Source organism: Parambassis ranga, chromosome 21 (assembly GCF_900634625.1).
Source record: "Parambassis ranga chromosome 21, fParRan2.1, whole genome shotgun sequence".
NCBI classification, from domain to species: domain Eukaryota; kingdom Metazoa; phylum Chordata; class Actinopteri; family Ambassidae; genus Parambassis; species Parambassis ranga.
This window is the reverse complement of record NC_041041.1, coordinates 8,426,809-8,445,910: the sequence shown is the minus strand read 5'-3', so window position 1 is coordinate 8,445,910 and position 19,102 is coordinate 8,426,809. Positions and strand designations below refer to the sequence as shown.

Genomic DNA, 19,102 nt, shown 5'->3' with positions numbered 1-19,102 from the left:
TGTTAAATCATTTCTATGATCCAGCTGATTTTTCTCTTTGCCCCACTTACACCCATTTACATGTCCTGTAGACCAACAAGGAAATTTGAACTAAAAACACATCCAACTATGAGACAGGAAGGAAGGCTATGACACCTGTTCAACATCTATATGCGCTGAGCTTAAGCAAGGTCAAATGTACTTAAAAAAAACGCCACTAGAGGAAAAGAAGGAGGAGCGACATGCAGGATACTGAATAGATGGACAAAAATCTTTTAAATGCGAAAGATCTTCGTATAGAAAGCAGATACAGTTTGTCAGCTTCTTCTCCTCTGTCTAATGATGAATACTCTTGAAGAAACTGAGCTGTGCTTTCCACAACTCCTTAACTCGTCCTGCAGGAAGACCATGCGTCCTCACTCAGTATCCCTGATCATTTACGTAATATTGTCTGCCATCTCTCTGATCACTATGATTCTTAACCTGCTGGTCATCATCTCCATCTCACACTACAAGTAGTGAAATGTTTTATTTATTAAACTGCTGTTGTTTTAGTTGTTTTATTGAGCAGAACATAAAAATTCTTCTTCAAAGATAATTTTGTGTTTCTGTAACACTTTTGAAGGGTGATTGTCATTATAGATAATCAGTGTGTTGCTCTGTTATGTCTCTAGGCAACTCCACACTCCCACCAACCTCCTCCTGCTCTCTCTGGCTGTCTCTGATTTCTTCGTGGGTCTCCTCATGTTCTTTCAAATTATGCTCATAGATGGCTGCTGGTTCCTCAGTGACCTCATGTGTGTCCTTTATTTTCTTTTGGACTACGTTATTACCTCAGCCTCAATAGGAACAATGGTGCTAATATCAGTTGACCGCTACGTGGCCATTTGTGACCCTCTACATTATCCCAGCAAAGTCACTCCAAAAACAGCAAACATCTGTATTTCCATGTGTTGGATCGGATCTATACTTTTTCAGTGCCTGCTGCTGAAAGATAATTTGCAGCAACCAGGCAGTTTTAATACCTGCTTTGGAGAGTGTGTGGTTGTTGTCAGTTATGTTGGTGGAATTGCAGATGTTTTACTTTCCTTCATTGGTCCTGTTACAGTCATTGTAGTTTTGTACCTCAGAGTGTTTGTGGTGGCTGTGTCTCAGGCTCGGGCTATGCGGTCTCATGTCGCAACTGTCACAATTCAGGGTTCGGTGAGTGTAAGTGCAAAGAAATCAGAATTGAAAGCATTCAAATCAGTCAGTGTTGTTATTGTTGTGTTTCTAATATGTCTGTGCCCATATTTTTGTGTCACAGTTACAGGCCAGGATGCTTTACTCAATTCTTCATCTCTTGTCTCGGTAGTGTGTCTCTTTTATTTTAACTCCTGTTTGAACCCTCTGATCTATGCCCTGTTTTATCCCTGGTTCAGGAAATCTATGAAACTTATCATTACACTGCAGATACTGAAGCCTGGCTCTTGTGAGGCCAGCATACTGTAGAGACTGGAGACACATTTAACACTTTTATTCCTACACATGTACACATATACATCAGTCTACATGAGCCCTGCTGTGCAGTCACTCACTTAAAGTGTTGACACATTTCTGTTATTGGTGTTTTTATTATAACTGGTTTACAAGCATTAGATGCATCCATTTGCTAAATGTTTCAGTTATGATACTTGTTTATTCTTTTCTCTAAAATGTAAACTAAAATTGTTACAAGAGCAGATTTCTATTATGATAACTGGTATATAATCATTTTCTACTGCATCAATTGGTGCTGTTTTAAAATTATTTAATGCTTCTGAGTTTTGTAAATGCATTACTGTTTATTTACAGTGCAGATTGTGTGTGATAAATCAAATTTGTCGCAATAGACATTTTGTAGCATTGGAAAGAATTTGTCACTGAAGAGAAGTCATCTGCGATATGACAACATTAGTCATCCGTCACATAAACAATTTTGTTTAAATATAGTCTTTCTCAGAAATTACTAAGACATTGATTTTTCTTCACACATATATAAAATGATCAGTAGTAGCTGAAACTTACTGAGAAATGAAATGCTGAATACCTCATGCTGCCAGAAAAGTTTTAAAACTGAGCTTGCTTTTGTCTCATGAGTGTAGACAGCCCAACACAGCCCAACAGTTGCTAAAAGCATCAGGATTCAAACAAACCTATGTCACCAGAATTCAAGCTTTGTGCTTGTGGCTTCACAGGTGGTCCAACAAATGGGCATCAAGAGAGAAAGTACTGGTTGTAAATGGCGCATTTTAATTGTGATGACAATTGATTTTACACCATATAGAAATTACAGATTCTTTCTCCCTATGAGTTCTAAGTCATGTCCTTCACCATTTGACATATCTAACTGGTCTCTAGGTGGAAGGCTTCATGTATTTTTGGAGCCTGGTAGTTATGATGGCAAATAAGGCATCAGACTGACAGTGGGTCCCTCTTTAGAGTGTTATGAAATGAGAAGTACAAGGCTTAGCTACTGCCCCAGAAGAGGCCTTCAGGACCCAGGAAGGCCCTACTAAATGGCTCGGATAGTAGAGTGCTAGCCAGTGTGTTCCTCTGTAAGAAAGCAGAGCTTTTTCTTATGATGAATACACTCTTGGTCAAGCCTTTACCCTGAATGTTTCATCCTGGCTGTGTGATGCTTGTCTGAACAATAAACGGTGCTTGCAAATCTGTGAGGAGATAAGTGACACAAAAATTTAGGAGTGGACTGAAAGTGAGAAGAACTGCTCACCTGATCTTGTGTGCTCTAGCAAATTAGGCCTATTAGCAGGGTTGGTTTAGAGTCATCTGTGCAAACCTTAACTGTAGGTTTATCAACTAGGAATAATTGTAATTTATTTACCACAGTGTCCCCCTTCCTGCCTGTTATTCAGCAGGCATTGCACCCAGCCCCTACATCTAGCAGTGTGGCTGGTGTGACCACATGCACCCTCCACATTACACTTTTAGTCTAAGTCCCATAGAGTTCTGTTGGGAACTCAACTCGCTGGAAAACTCAATCCTCCAGTCTGACTCTAGGGGTAGGTCCCAGTTTTAGGCAAGGTATGCTATCTTTTATTCCCTTTTTTTCATTGGAGTCATTTTATGGATTGTGTTTGTCTGGACTTCTACCCCTGAACCTCTTTGCCTGGGGACGCCTTACCATGAGTATGTATTCCAGACAACATAATCAATCAATCAAAACTTTATTTATATAGCACCTTTCATACAGAATACTGCAACACAAAGTGCTTTACAGAAATAAAATAAGACCCCCAGACGCCCATGCCCATAGTACACACCACACACTCATGCACCCACGTACCCACGCACACTTCTGCTTGTGTAAATTAAACGAAAATAAGAACAAGATGAAAAGATACGGACAAAAGAAAATGCCGTCATTACTTCTAGCATGGTTTGCAATGTGAGGAGACACTGAGGAAATGGACATACAGCTGATTTTACTCTTTGCCCCACTTATACCCATTTATTTGTCCTGTGGACCAACAAGGAAATTTGAACTAAAAACACACCCAACTATGAGACAGGAAGGAAGGCCATTACACCTGTCCAACATCTATATGCACTGAGCTTAAGCAAGGTCAAACACACTGGAAAAAAAACTGCCACTAGAGGGAAAGAAGGAGGAGCGACATGCAGGATAAAGAATAGGACACAAATCTTTTAAATGCCAAAGACCTTTGTATAGAAAGCAGGTAGAGCTCATCAGCTGCTTCTCCTCTTTCTAATGATGAATACTCTTGAAGAAACTGAGCTGTGCTTTCCACAACTCCTCAACTCCTCCTGCAGGAAGACCATGCGTCCTCACTCAGTATCCCTGATTATTTACATAGCATTGTCTGTCATCTCTCTGATCACTATGACTCTTAACCTGCTGGTCATCATCTCCATCTCACACTACAAGTAGTGAAATGTTTTATTTATTAAACTGCTGTTTTAGAAATGTTTTTTTTTTAGCAGAACATAGAAATTCTAAGACATTCTAACACTTTTGAAGGGTGATTGTCATTATAGATAATCAGTGTGTTGCTCTGTTATGTCTCTAGGCAACTCCACACTCCCACCAACCTCCTCCTGCTCTCTCTGGCTGTCTCTGATTTCTTCGTGGGTCTCCTCATGTTCTTTCAAATTATGCTTATAGATGGCTGCTGGTTCCTCAGTGACCTCATGTGTGTCCTTTATTTTCTTTTGGACTACATTATTACCTCAGCCTCAATAGGAACAATGGTGCTAATATCAGTTGACCGCTACGTGGCCATTTGTGACCCTCTACATTATCCCAGCAAAGTCACTCCAAAAACAGCAACGATCTGTATTTCAATGTGTTGGATCGGATCTATACTTTTTCAGTGCCTGCTGCTGAAAGATAATTTGCAGCAACCAGGCAGTTTTAATACCTGCTTTGGAGAGTGTGTGGTTGTTGTCGATTATGTTGCTGGAATTGCAGATGTTTTACTTTCCTTCATTGGTCCTGTTACAGTCATTGTAGTTTTGTATCTCAGAGTGTTTGTGGTGGCTGTGTCTCAGGCTCGGGCCATGCGGTCTCACATCGCAACTATCACAGTTCAGGGTTCGGTGAATGTAAGTGCAAAGAAATCAGAATTGAAAGCATTCAAATCAGTCAGTGTTGTTATTGTTGTGTTTCTAATATGTCTGTGCCCATATTTTTGTGTCACACTTACAGGCCAGGATGCTTTACTCAATTCTTCATCTCTTGCCTTTGTAATGTGTCTCTTTTATTTTAACTCCTGTTTGAACCCTCTGATCTATGCCCTGTTTTATCCCTGGTTCAGGAAATCTATGAAACTCATTGTTACACTGCAGATACTGAAGCCTGGCTCTTGTGAGGCCAGCATACTGTAGAGACTGGAGACACATTTAACACTTTTATTCCTACACATGTACATCAGTCTGCATGAGCCCCTGCTGTGCAGACACTCACTTAAAGTGTTGACACATTTCTATTATTGGTGTTTTTATTACAACAGGTTGACAAGCATTAGATGCATCCATCTGCTAAATTGTTATATTATTATTATTATAAATGTTTCAGTTAAGATACTTGTTTATGCTTTTCTCTAAAATGTGAAGTAAATTGTTACAAGAGCAGATTATTTTCTACTGCATAAATTGTTTCAAAATAATTCAATGCTTCTGAGTTTTGTAAATACATTACTATTTATTTACAGTGCAAATTGTGTGTGATAAATCAAATTTGTCACAATAGATGTTTTGTAGCATTGGAAAGAATTTGTCACTGAAGAGAAAAGTCAAACTTCTCTAATTGTGAGTCACAGTGTTTTCATGTGAGCTTTCAGCAGCGTTCTTAGTTAAATATATGTGTTTAGGGGAGGACTGAACAATGAGAGGCACATTTAAAGTAGTAACAGTATGTTTTGTGTTTTCTGAATTCTGACCTTAGCTGAATACAATGCTTTCAATTTAAGTCATCTGGGATATGACAATATTAGTCATCATATAACATTTTTTTTTAAATATTGTATGTATGTGTATTCTCAGAAATTAAAGAGAATTCGACTTTTCTTCACACACATATAAAATGATCAGTAGTAGCTGAAACTCACTGAGAGATGTAATGCTGAATACCTCATGTTGCCAGAAAAGTTTTAAAACTGAGTTTGCTCTTTGTGCTTGTGGCTTCACAGGTGGTCCAACAAATCGGCATCAAAAGAGAAAATACTTGTTGTAAATGGTGCATTTTAGTTGTGATGACAACTGATGTTGACAACAAGTGCAACCAACACTCCTGTTTGCTAAAAGTGCTTTCATGTAAATATTTTTTTTCGAAGCTGCAGGGTCTTGTTAGCTTCACTTTGCCTTGATTAAAGGCCTTACTCAAATAAGGAAGGATAGGCTCTTGTTCTTGTTCTGAATTGAATTTTCATTTTAATCTTGAAAAAAATGTGTGGAATCACCCCATATGATAGCTTTAAGAGACAAAAATGTAGCCCTCATAGTCAGATACTGCTGAGAAGAAGTTTTACTCCATTACAGAAATAACAGATTCCTTCTCCCAATGAGTTCTAAGCCCTGTCCTTCACCATTTGACATATCTAACTGTACTGTAGGTGGAAGGCTTCATGTATTTTAGGAGCCTGGTAGTTACGATGGCAAATAAGGCTTCACACTGACAGTGATTCCCTCTTTAGAATGTTATGAAGTGAGAAATACAAGGCTTAGCTACTGTCCCAGAAGAGGCCCTAGGACCTAGGAAGGCCCTACTAAATGGCTTGGATAGTAGAGTGCATGTCAATGTGTTCCTCTGTAAAAAAAAAGCAGAGCTTTTTCTTATGATGAATACACTCTTGGGCAAGTAAGGTCATGGGCATTCAAGTCGTTACCCTGCATGTTTCACCCTGGCTGTGTGGCGCTTTTCCAGAATACAGAAGTTGATCGGTGCATGTTTGGATGAAAGAAAATTGGGGGAAGACTAATCAGATAATAATAGATTAAGTAATTAAAGAACTAAGACTTCAGTTGCTACTACTGAAGACAACTTGTCACTAGAGAGAATGAGGGAGGAGCGATCGAGAGGAAGAAAAATAAATCAGTTATATGACGAAGAGCTTCAAGCAGAAAGCAGGCAGAGCTCTCTCTAATGATGAATACTCTTGAAGAGGCTGAGCTCTGTTTCCCACAACTCCTCAATTCCTCCTGCAAGAAGGCCATGCCTGCTCACTCAGTAGCTTTGATCATTTACATTACACTGTCTACCATCTGTCTGCTAACTGTGGTTCTTAACCTGCTGGTCGTCATCTCCATCTCACACTTCAAGTAGTCAACTGTTTTATTTGTTTATAACAACTAATAGCTGGTTTAGAAATGTTTAATATATAATGAGCCATGTTAAATGAGGCTGGAGAGAATAGTGAAGCATTTTAAATGTTTGTGTCTTTCTGTAATTCTTTTGAATAAGGATTATTATTATAGATAATCAGTGTGTTGCTCTGTTATGTCTACAGGCAGCTCCACACTTCCACCAACCTCCTGCTCCTGTCACTGGCTGTCGCTGATTTCTTCGTGGGCCTCCTCATTTTGTTTCAGATTATGCTCATAGATGGCTGCTGGTTCCTCAGTGACCTCACGTGTGCTCTGTATTTTCTGTTAGACTACATTATTACCTCGGCTTCAGTAGGAACAATGGTGCTCATATCAATTGACCGCTACATAGCTATTTGTGATCCCCTGCATTATTCTAACAAAGTCACACAAAACAGAGTACAAGTCTGTATTTCACTATGTTGGATGTTTTCTATAGTCTTTCAGTGTCTGGTGCTGAGAGATAACCTGGAACAACCAGGCAGTTTTAATACCTGCTTTGGGGAGTGTGTGGTTGTTGTTGGCTATTTTGCTGGAATTGCAGATGTCATACTTTCCTTCATTGGTCCTGTTACAGTCATTGTAATTTTGTATATCAGAGTGTTTGTGGTGGCTGTGTCACAGGCTCGGGCTATGCGGTCTCAAGTTGCAACAGTTCAGGGTTCAGCGAATATAAGCGAATATAAATCAGAATTGAAGGCACTCAGGACTGTCAGTGTTGTTATTGTTGTGTTTCTGATATGTCTTTGTCCGTATTACTGTGTCACACTCACAGGCGAGGATTCTTTGATCAATTCTTCATCTATTGCTTTTGTAACGTGTCTCTTTTATTTTAACTCCTGTTTGAACCCTCTGATCTATGCCCTGTTTTACCCCTGGTTCAGGAAATCAATGAAGCTCATCGTTACACTGCAAATACTGAAGCCAGGCTCTTGTGAGACCAGCATACTGTAAAGACTGGAGACACATTCAATCAGTCTACATGAGCCTCTGCATTATTGTTCATTATTGTTGCTCTATTGTTTCTGTTTTTAAATACTTTATTAGTATTTGCAGTTCATGTGTGTAGGAAAAAAAGTGAGTCAGAGAGCCTGTGAATTATAATGCTTCAAAACTATCAGTATTTTCTGTTTAAAGGGAAATCGCAGCATGCTGCTGGTGACCCTGGATCTCCCACAAATACCTGCTAGTATCAAGTGTATATATCGTTCATGTAATATCTGTATATAGAACATCATCATTAAATTTATTTACATTTTATGTGCATGCTGCCTTTTTACAGTCAAATGGCCAGAAAACTGTTAAGGTGACTTTGACAAAAATCCCTTTTAACAGGAATCAGGCTCACATGGGGCCCTCCCGACTGCTGTTTTGCCAGGTAAAGAGGAGAAGCAATGTTATGCACAGATGATGATTCCAATTATTCAAAATATTAAGACAGTAACTGTGGTACAATTTGCAGGTTTTTTGTGTGATTTTTAAGTCATTTTTTCAGAAAAAGCAGATCACAGAGCTTTTCATATTACAGCTGAGATAAAGTTTTAATATTCAGCATTGAGAAGCATCTTAAAAATAAAGCATATCAGTCTAGTAAAAAAAGATATATCTGAACAATAAACGGTGCTTTTAAATCTGTGAGGAGATGAGAAAAAAAATATAGGAGTGGACTTAAGGTGAGAAAGGGAATAAAGTAGAGAAGAACTGCTCAGTGCATCTCATGTGTTCTCTAGCAATTTAGGCCTATTAGCAGGGTTGGTTTAGAGCCATCTGTGCAAACCTTAACTGTGGTTCAGCCATAACAACAACAATGACTAATAACAAAGTTTATAAAATAAAAAAAATAAATAAATCTAATCTATTTACCATAGTGTCCCCCTTCCTGCCTGTTATTCAGCCCCTATATCTAGCAGTGTGGCTGGTGAGTCCACATGCCCCCTCCACATTACTGTTTCAGGGTGTTTTCACACCTGGTCCCTTTTAAAAAAGAACCAAACTCAGTCCTCTTTAAGTGGACCAACACAAAAAGGTCTCAGTTCTTTTTGTGTTCAGACTGTGAGTTTATTACAGAGAGGACCAGGTTTTCTTTCTGGTCAAGTTCAGATTTGTTGGGGCCTCAGTCCTGTTTCTGTTCACACCAGGTCCTCTAGAGCTCTCAGACCCCCACTGCACTGAATTCTGGGTAGTGTTCACTTTTGGTTAAATTAATGCACATACGAAAAAAAAAGTTATTCATATTACATATAAGCACAAAAAGTGATTGAGGAGATTACATTATTTATTGCCATAATTATTGTTTATTGGATGTCTAAGTGACTTATTTATAAAAATGTCATTGTTTATGCTTTATATAATTATACTTATTAATTTAATAATTATACATATAATTATTATTATATTTGTTATAATTATTGTTCATTGCCACGACTACAACCTGCTGCTGCCATGCTTTGGATGTTTGTTTTCTCTACCGCTGAGTTTTCACCGGCTACAGTCAATACGGCAGGTAAAGGAGGTTAACACACTGTGAAAAAAGGCAAAGTGACCCTGGTGCGCTTTGTGTTCACAATGTGCGGATTAGGTGAACCGTACTGTGAAACTTTTTAGTGAACCGTTTATTTTAAAAGGGTCTGGGTACAGTTGGAGTGTTCACATATGTGCAAAGGAAATGCTGAGCCATCAATCTGAGCTCATTTAAAGGACTGAAAGGGACCAAGTGTGAAAACACCCTCAGTCTAAGTCCCATAGAGTTCTGTTGGGACCTTGACTCGCTGAAAAACTCAACCCTCTAGTCTAGGGGTAGGTTCCAGTTTTGGGCAAGGTACGCTATGGTTTATTCCCTTTTTTTCATAGGAGTCACTTTATGGGTTGTTTGTCTGGATTTCTACCCCTGAACCTTTTTACCTTTGGAGGCCTTACCATGAGTATGTATTCCAGACAACATATAGGTTCAATAGGCCACACAGGCCTTTCTGCCACAAAAGGGCAACTTCCTAGAAGGGAAAGTAAAATGTCACTTCACTTGATTGATTTTGTAGTTGTTTCATTTAACCTGAGGCCATATGTTCTGGACACTTTGGGTAAAAAAGGAGCATCTCTGAACTGATCACCATCTGGTGGTGAGTTGGATCAGGTGTTGCTACTGCAACCTAGAAGCAGTGTGGGGAATAGATGAATGCATGGATATCTTGTTGTAGTCATCACTTATCACGCCTATGATGGTAGTATTAATCAGATAAATGTATTATGCCGTTTCCCTCAGAAATAGACAAACACATTGTCCAAACAGTGTAGTGGCAGAAAATGATCCTAATAACTCATAAGAAGGAACTTGGTGGAGGGTCTACACACAGACAGGCAGGCTAAGCCCAAAGTAATATGTGGCTCTGGCTCAGGCTTATGCCTTTCAGATACTTAAGCCTGGTTCTTGAGTACATACCACAGTCTCTATGGCAAGACACTTGACCTGATTTTACGTTCAAAGGCAGGTAAGCACCTTGAATAGCCCCACAATTGATGGCACAATTGGGAATGCTGCCTCACGGGCAGAAAAAAGTTGTGGGTCTTTGTGTTGTCATCACAAACCTATTCATTTGCTTTGCCCTGCACATCATGGCCATGGCTGTTTGTTGATTGTGATGTTTTTGATGGTTTGAAGTCAGGGAAGAAGGGTCAGACAAAAATAGATTAATGAACTACTTCAGTTGCAATCTGCCACTAGAGGAAAAACAGGGAGGAGCGATGGAGGAAGAAGAGGAATAAATCAGTTACATGACAAAGCTTCAGGCAGAAAGCAGGTAGAGCACATTTTAATGATGAATACTCTTGAAGAAGCTGAGCTCTGCTTTCCGCAATTCCTCAACTCCTCCTGCAGAAGGAACATGCAGCCGCACTCTGTATCAGTTCTCATTTATGTTACATTGTCTACCATCTCTTTGATCACCGTGATTCTAAACCTGCTTGTCATCATCTCCATCTCACACTTCAAGTAGTCAACTATTTTATCTCTTTTTAAATCTGGTAGCTTATTTAGAAATGTTTGATGTAGAACAACACGAGGGAACAGTAAAAAGTTTGTATTTTTGTTTGTTTTAGTTTTTTTAAATGATAACTGTTAATATAGATAATCAGCGTGTTGCTCTCTTATGTCTCCAGGCAGCTCCACACTCCCACCAACTTCCTGCTCCTGTCTCTGGCTGTCGCTGATTTCTTCGTGGGCCTCCTCATTTTGTTTCAGATTATACTCATAGATGGCTGCTGGTTTCTCGGTGACCTCATGTGTGCTCTGTATTTTCTGTTGGACTACGTTATTACCTCGGCTTCAGTAGGAACAATGGTGCTCATATCAATTGACCGCTACATAGCTATTTGTGATCCCCTGCATTACCCCACCAAAGTCACACAAAACAGAGCAAAAATCTGTGCTTCTTTGTGTTGGATATGTTCTATAGTCTTTCAGTGTCTGGTGCTGAAAGATAACCTGGACCACCCAGGTAGATTTAATTCCTGCTTTGGCGATTGTGCGGTTGTTGTCGGTTATGTAGCTGGAATTGCAGATGTTATACTTTCCTTCATTGGTCCTGTTACAGTCATTGTAGTTTTGTATCTCAGAGTGTTCGTGGTGGCTGTGTCTCAGGCTCGGGCTATGCGGTCTCAAGTTGCAACAGTTCGAACAGCGAATATAAGTGCAAAGAAATCAGAATTGAAAGCATTCAAATCAGTCAGTGTTGTTATTGTTGTATTTCTCATATGTCTGTGCCCATATTACTGTGTAACACTCAAAGGCCGGGATGCTTTGCTCAGTACTTCATCTCTTGCCTTTGTAATGTGTCTCTTTTATTTTAACTCCTGTTTGAACCCTCTGATCTATGCCCTGTTTTACCCCTGGTTCAGGAAATCTATGAAACTTATTGTTACACTGCAGATACTGAAACCTGGCTCTTGTGAGTCCAGCATACTGTAGACACTGGAGACATATTTATTCAGTCTATATGGGCTTCTGCTGTACACTTTTATTCCTGTTTTTAAGTCTTTATAGTATTTGCAGTTCATTTGACTCAGAATGTGAATCAGAGTGCCTCCAAATTGAATATGTCATCAGATTCTGAGTATGTTCTCTGTAAAGAGAAAAACACAGCTTTGCTGACAATGACTTTTGCCTAGAAACTCGCTGAGAGAGGTATATAGTAAGCATGAGCAAAGCAGGCTATGGGTTATTGTAGTCACTGAACAAGCAGAAAGCTTGGTGTTGCAGATATAAAAGTACTTGAGTAATTTTTTTTATGTATTTATACTTTACGTAAGTAAAAATAATAGTGGACACTTTATACTTTTACTCCACTACATTTTGCAGCTATTATCTGAACTTTCTACTCCACTACATTTTTACAATGTCTGTAGTTACAAGTACAGTTATGAATACAGTTGTGTTCATCCAGCTGTGCTGGACTGTACTGCTGGTCTGATGTGAGGTCAGACATGAAGATGGCGTCACGCTGCGAGCTGTGTTTCTATAATGTGCATTACCTGAAGACGAGCTGCAGTCTGTGACTTCGGCCATCATGCACGTACTTCTCTGGTGTGCGCAGAGCAGGAAGAGAGTGACAACCAGCCAATACTCCGAGCAGGGTCCACCCGGAAGATTGGCTGATGTTTTTAGCGTTTTATAGCTTCCACAGATGATTCATATTCTTTGTTTTAATGCGAAACTGCCAAACTAATTAGTTGCTATCGGATTGTAAAGAGAAGTTACACTAATTTAACAAAAAGTGCATCAGAATGAAATCTTCTACCCTACCTTTAATGTCTGATTAACATTAATCAAATCATTAATCTACAGCAGGAATACTTACACGGTAAAAATGGTAAATGCCTGTTTTTTATTAGCAGCCTCTTTGTTCCCTTGATGCCCACAGCCTGCTTCATGACACACAGACCTGTCCATAGCTGCTTCTGGACTGAAAATGTAAATTGACTACACATTGTCCATTTTAATTTTAAGATGATTTCTTTGATTATTTTAACCTGTTCAAATATCCTTTGCAATGGAAATCAAATATATGTATTCAGTGCATTAGTACTTTTACTTTTTAATACTTGATGTAGTACTTCTTCTTTTTACTTAAGTATATATTTTGCTGGTTATTTGTACTTTTACTTAAGTCCCAAGCTTCAGTACTTCCTCCACCACTGATAGTACAGCAATGTTGTACGACCTTAGAACAAGATATTTAGGCTGACATTCAAGATAGGCACATCATTGTGAACTGGACCTGGGCTAAGTTCAGAAGCTTAGTGTAGACATACAAGAGCGGCACATAGATGTAGACCTGAGAAAAGAAAGGTAAAAGAGAAGAGTGAAATTGCTTAGAGGATCATGTGAGGTCCTCTATTAGTCTAAACATATTGCAGCAAAATTCAGGGATGTTCATAAAAATGGCTTTACTGTAGTTATAACTAATTATAACCTTTAACAAACAGGAAGGTTTTTATTTTAATTAATGTGTAAATGTTTATAATGTTTCAGTTTTAACAGATATCTTCATGCAATTGTGACAGATTTGGACTATAATGTTTGTGTTGATCAGAAAAAAGTTATCCTGTTGCCTCTAGGCAGACAGAACACTGAACAGACAAACATATTGTCAAAATACTGTGGACCTCAAGGCTGTGTCACAGGTGTCACAGCAAATACCCTGGGTGAGGCACTTTTCCTCTTTCCCCTTGCTGCACTATTGGTGGCACTTAGTAGAAATGCTATACATAAATAAAGATTTCATGGTATAGGACTGGTGCCTCTTGGGCAAGTAAAGTCATGTCATGTCAATTCATAGCCTTACTTTTAGATTACATTATTTACCTTGTTTTACTTGACCTTATTTTATCTTATTTACCTTATTTTTATCTTAGTTTTATCTTATTTCATGTTAATTATTATGTTTTATATATGCACCAATCACTAAGGCAAATTCCTAGTAATGTGAATCCTCTTCAGTTACATGGCAATAAACACGATTCTGATTCTGATTCTAAAGTCATGAGCATTAAAGCCTTTACCCTGCACCTTTCACCCTGGCTGAGTGATGCTTTTGTAAAATACAGAAGATGCATCTTTTGGATGAAAGAAAATTAAGGGAAGATGAAACAGATAATAATAGATTAAGTAACTTAAGAACTAAGACTTCAGTTGCTAGTGCTGAAGACAACCTCCCACTAGAGAGAAAGGGGGAGGAGCGACGGAGGGGAAGAGAAATAAATCAGTTATATGACAAAGCTTCAAACAGACCGCAGTCAGAGCTCGCTCTAATGATGAATACTCTTGAAGAGGCTGAGCTCTGTTTCCCGCAACTCGTCAACTCCTCCTGCAGGAAAAATATGCGTCCTCACTCAGTATCTACGATCATTTTCATTACACTGTCTACCATCTCTGTGATCACTGTGACTCTTAACCTGCTGGTCGTCATCTCCATCTCGCACTTCAAGTAGTCAACTGTTTTATCTCTCAATAATCTTGTTGTAAACATTTACACATTTGATGTAAAAGATCATGAATTGATCTTGAAATGAATTGGGCTAAGTAGCAGTATGTGTTTGATTTTTACTCATGCTTTTATCTCATTGAATAATAGTTGTCCGATCATCAGTGTGTTGCTCTCTTATGTCTACAGGCAGCTCCACACTCCCACCAACTTCCTGCTCCTGTCTCTGGCTGTCTCTGATTTCTTCGTGGGCCTCCTCATTTTGTTTCAGATTATGCTCATAGATGGCTGCTGGTTTCTCGGTGACCTCATGTGTGCTCTGTATTTTCTTTTAGACTACATTATCACCTCGTCTTCAGTGGGAACAATGGTGCTCATATCAATTGACCGCTACATAGCTATTTGTGATCCCCTGCATTACCCCAGCAAAGTCACACAAAACAGGGTAAAAGGCTGTATTTTACTATGTTGGATATGTTCTATAGTCTTTCAATGCCTGCTGCTGAGAGATAACCTGGAACACCCAGGCAGATTTAATACCTGCTTTGGAGAGTGTGTGGTTGTTGTTGGTTATTTTTCTGGAATTGCAGATGTTGTTTTTTCCTTCACCATCCCTATTACTGTCATCATAGTTCTGTATTTGAGAGTTTTTGTGGTGGCGGTGTCTCAGGCTCGAGCCTTGCGGTCTCAAATTGGTCCTGCTGCCCCTCAGGGTTCAGTGAATGCAAAGAAATCAGAATTGAAAGCCCTCAGGACAGTTAGTATTGTTATTATTGTGTTTCTAATATGTCTCTGTCCGTACTACTGTGTCACATTTGCACAAGAGGACGCTTTGCTCAATACATCATCAATTGCATTTGTTATGTGTCTCTTCTATGTTAACTCCTGTCTGAACCCTCTGATCTATGCCCTATTTTACCCCTGGTTCAGGAAATCGATCAAACTAATTATTACACTTCAGATACTGCAGCCTGGCACCAGTGAGGCAAGCATAGTGTAGAGAGAGTGAAGACACACTGAATCAGTCTCTTAATCGCTGGCATTTCTGTTGTTATCATAGAAGCACTTTAATATTATGCACAATTAATTTTTGTGAGGAAGGCTATGAGTCAGAAAGCCTGCATCAGGAGGACTCTCTCTCTCTCTCTCTCTCTCTCTGGTCCCTACTTATGAGCCAGGTCATGTTCAAGGTTTCTTCCTGTTAAAGGGGAGATTTTTTTCTTGCCATTGTTGCTTTAACTGCTTGTTCAGGGGTCAGGCTCTGGGTTTCTGTAAAGCTAATTTTGACTGTAAAGCACACTGTATAAATAAAACTGAATTAAATTGAACTAGAAATTGAACGTAAATGAGTAAAATATTTGGATTTTATGTATGATAAATATTTTCATTTCTGATATGGCTTTGTGTTTCACGCAGTGAATGAGAAATCAAGTGTAAATCATGCTTCGTGTTTCATGCTTCACATAATTGAAACACATGGGAATCTAACACAAAGCAGTCTGGAGGGGAAAAAAAGAAAATTCAAATGATGGGGGCGGGGTGGGTGTGGGGCACATTACTAACCACAGTATTTCATTTACTAATACCCTACACAATCAAAAAGCAGCTCCTGGTAGATAATCATGCAGGAATCAATTTTATTGCATTTGTTGTTTAAACCTTTTATGTTTTTATATTATACTATAAACTGTCAGGATAAACTGCATGTGACAGCAACTGCAGATAAACGTTTGAAACTGTCAAGACTCAGTAAGGGTTCTCTGGCCAGTATTTCCTCTAGATTGATGACTGTGTCTAAAAAGCCAGTTAGCTTATGTATTATTATGGCCTGTCAACCACTGGAAAGTGTTGCAAAAGTGTCTTTATACTGAAAACAACCTCACAGACTTTTCTGCATATAGTACCTGTTCATGTTTCCCTCTAACAGAACTGGCTGCTTGGTATAGTAGGTTCATATCACTACTTTTGTTTTATTACTGGCCTACTTGCTTGGCCGCTGCTCCAAGTGTACAAAAACAAAACAACTCTGTAAGTGTGTAGCCTGAAATCTCTTGTCAGGTTGTTTGTCAAGTTGTTCCTATACATCTCAACTCTGTGGAATAGACTGGTGAACAGGTGTGGGCCCAGGCAGTGCTGTGTGTTCACAACACATGTAACCTAAAGCTAATTATAGTTTAGAGGGGGAGACGTGAAGGAGACAAGGAAAGACAAAGAGTATAGTAGTACAATAGAACACATGCGCTTGCTCGGCGGTCAGGCTTTACAGATTGTAAAGTGCCGAAACACAATTTAGAAATATTTCTATACAAGATCCCACATAGGAATAGAGGTTAGGAAGGCTTTTAAGCTTTTCATCAGTTATTATTGGAATTATGAGAATTATAACTGACTTGAATTCTTGCTCTCAAGAATAAAACTCAGCATGCATCTCTTCACTGCACCTGCACCTGATCACATCTACCAGTGATGCTTAAATAAAAGTAGTAGATTAGGTTAGAAATACCCACTGTTTTTATTGATCCATACAACAAGTAAATATGCTGTAGAGCAGGGATTGGATGAAACAGGAAAATTTGAAGGATCAGGATAGATGACTGTCTGTGGCAGTTGGGTGAAATGCTCTAATTTTGTTAAAAAATAAACCTAAAAAATTCAATATTTGATTTGCTAAACCAAGCTCATCTTTTTCAATATTATTCATCATTGAAAAGAGGAAGTAAAGCTACCGTGCCTGCTTTTTGTCTGAAGCAGGCACGGTAGCTTTACTTCCTCTTTCACTAACTACAATTTTAGTTTTACTATTCCTATGCATATTAAAAAAGAAGCTGCTAGTAACATGCATATTAATGCTGGGATCTATTTTATTGCATTTATTGTATTAATATATTTTATATTCAATTATAACCTGTCAGGTGATAAACAGACTTCCTGCATGATTTAGACTTTACAATAACAAAAATAATTTTAAGCACAGAAACACTGTTTTTTTGTGCACATTATGTCGGCATAAAAAAATTAAAACACTCTTTGTCCACATCTCTTTTAAAATATATTCCACTGAACTACACTACTTCTACACTATGCTGGTCTCACAGGAGCCAGGCACTAGTATCTGAAGTGTAACAATGAGTTTAATAGATTTTCTGAACCAGGGGTAGAACAGGGCATAGATCAGAGGGTTCAGACAGGAATTCAAATAAAAGAGACACATAACAAAGGCAGTTGTTGAAACATTGACTAAAGACTCATGGCCTGTAAGTGTGACACAAAAATATGGGCATACACATATTAGAAACACAACAACAACCACACCAAGCGTCCTGGCTGCTTTCATCTCAGATTTTACACTTAGTGAATCCTGAAGGGTGACGGCAGCAATGTGAGACCGCATGGCTCGAGCCTGAGACACAACCACCGCAAACACCCTCACATAGAGAACTACAATGACAGTAACAGGGCCAATAAAGGATACACAAAGGTCAATAAATCCACCAATGTAGTCGACGACAACAACACATTCTCCAGAACAGGAATTATACCTGCCTGGGTGTTGTAAGTTACCTCTCAGCAGCAGGCTGTGACAGAGAGCAGCTCCAATCCAGCACATTGTAACACAGATCTTTGCTCTTTTTTCGGTGACTTTGCTGTGATAATGTAGAGGGTCACAAATGGCCACATAACGATCCACTGATATCAGCACCATGGTTCCTATTGAAGCTGATGTAATAATGTAGTCCAAAACCACATACAAAGCACACATTTGATCACTGAGGAACCAGCAGCCGTCAATGAGCATAATTTGAAACAAAAAGAGGAGGCCCACGAAGAAATCAGAGACACCCAGTGACAGGAGCAGGATGTTGGTGGGGTTGTGGAGCTGCCTGGAGACACAAGAGAGCAACACACTGGTTATCTGTAATAATAATTATTATTCCACTAGATGAAACATTTTACTCAAATGCAAACACATTAGTTTCACTTCTTAATAAATAACATTACTTGAAGTGTGAGATGGAGATGATGACCAGCAGGTTAAGAGTCACAGTTATCAGAGAGATGGCAGACAGTGTAATGTAAATGAGGATGGATATGGCGTGAGGGCGTACGATCTTCCTGCAGGAGGAGTTGAGGAGTTGTGGAAAGCAGAGCTCATCTTCTTCAAGAGTATTCATCATTAAACAGAAGACGTAAAGCTACTGTGTTCTGCCTGCTTTCTGTCTGATGAATGTCTTTGTCAACACTTTTATTCCTTCTCTTTGTCCACGTGGCTCGTCCCTCTCACGTGATGAGGCCTATGAGGTACTGACAGTTACCTTTAGGTCACTGTGTAAGGAGAGTTAAAGCAATGCATGTATAGATCTCATTTACAAAAGTCTGAAACCTTCAACCTGAGTAAAATGGAACTTTAGGTTTTTTTTATACTATGGCATTAAAACAACCTTTATTCACATATCCGACACCTTCTGTGGTGATTTGAATGCAGTGTATGTGGAATGTGTTGTTCAGGGCGAGTTTCATAACCATGTTGATGTTTGTGATAGGTCATGAAGGACTCTCATAAAAGAAACCAACTTTCCCACAAGGAACATGAAGCTGAGCGTCTTTAATTAAAGCCTGGAGCAATGCTGCTAATTTTTAGTGGCCTTTATGCCCATGTCAGTCATACTCATGGCTGTATTGCATCAAGCCAACAGCTGAATTGGAGGCATTGTGGTATGTAGGGTGTAAAATAATAGATTTAAAAATGCTAAAAGACGAATTTCTCAAAATTGTCGAGCTTGTTA

At 39.0% G+C, this 19,102-nt stretch overlaps 6 protein-coding genes across 6 annotated transcripts; 5 read left to right on the top strand and 1 right to left on the bottom strand.

Annotated features, from left to right (window-relative positions):
- Positions 1-321: 321 nt before the first annotated feature.
- On the top strand, positions 322-1,470 carry LOC114426516 (trace amine-associated receptor 13c-like). The gene is made up of 2 exons (XM_028393984.1): positions 322-494; positions 654-1,470. The coding sequence occupies exons 1-2, from the start codon at positions 322-324 to the stop codon at positions 1,468-1,470; spliced, it is 990 nt and encodes a 329-aa protein (XP_028249785.1).
- A 2,263-nt stretch (positions 1,471-3,733) lies between these two features.
- LOC114426484 (trace amine-associated receptor 13c-like) lies at positions 3,734-4,866 on the top strand. Its single transcript, XM_028393917.1, has 2 exons — positions 3,734-3,906; positions 4,050-4,866. The coding sequence occupies exons 1-2, from the start codon at positions 3,734-3,736 to the stop codon at positions 4,864-4,866; spliced, it is 990 nt and encodes a 329-aa protein (XP_028249718.1).
- A 1,759-nt stretch (positions 4,867-6,625) lies between these two features.
- LOC114426504 (trace amine-associated receptor 8c-like) lies at positions 6,626-7,797 on the top strand. The gene is made up of 2 exons (XM_028393949.1): positions 6,626-6,798; positions 6,987-7,797. Exons 1-2 carry the CDS (start codon positions 6,626-6,628, stop codon positions 7,795-7,797), a joined length of 984 nt encoding a protein of 327 aa, XP_028249750.1.
- Positions 7,798-10,655: 2,858 nt separating this feature from the next.
- LOC114426051 (trace amine-associated receptor 8a-like) lies at positions 10,656-11,803 on the top strand. Its single transcript, XM_028393181.1, has 2 exons — positions 10,656-10,828; positions 10,996-11,803. The coding sequence occupies exons 1-2, from the start codon at positions 10,656-10,658 to the stop codon at positions 11,801-11,803; spliced, it is 981 nt and encodes a 326-aa protein (XP_028248982.1).
- A 2,345-nt stretch (positions 11,804-14,148) lies between these two features.
- Positions 14,149-15,318, top strand: LOC114426049 (trace amine-associated receptor 13c-like). The gene is made up of 2 exons (XM_028393179.1): positions 14,149-14,321; positions 14,508-15,318. The coding sequence occupies exons 1-2, from the start codon at positions 14,149-14,151 to the stop codon at positions 15,316-15,318; spliced, it is 984 nt and encodes a 327-aa protein (XP_028248980.1).
- Positions 15,319-17,391: 2,073 nt separating this feature from the next.
- LOC114426050 (trace amine-associated receptor 13c-like) lies at positions 17,392-18,490 on the bottom strand. Its single transcript, XM_028393180.1, has 2 exons — positions 18,318-18,490; positions 17,392-18,199 (listed from the first exon to the last, which is right to left on the bottom strand). The coding sequence occupies exons 1-2, from the start codon at positions 18,488-18,490 to the stop codon at positions 17,392-17,394; spliced, it is 981 nt and encodes a 326-aa protein (XP_028248981.1).
- Positions 18,491-19,102: the final 612 nt, after the last annotated feature.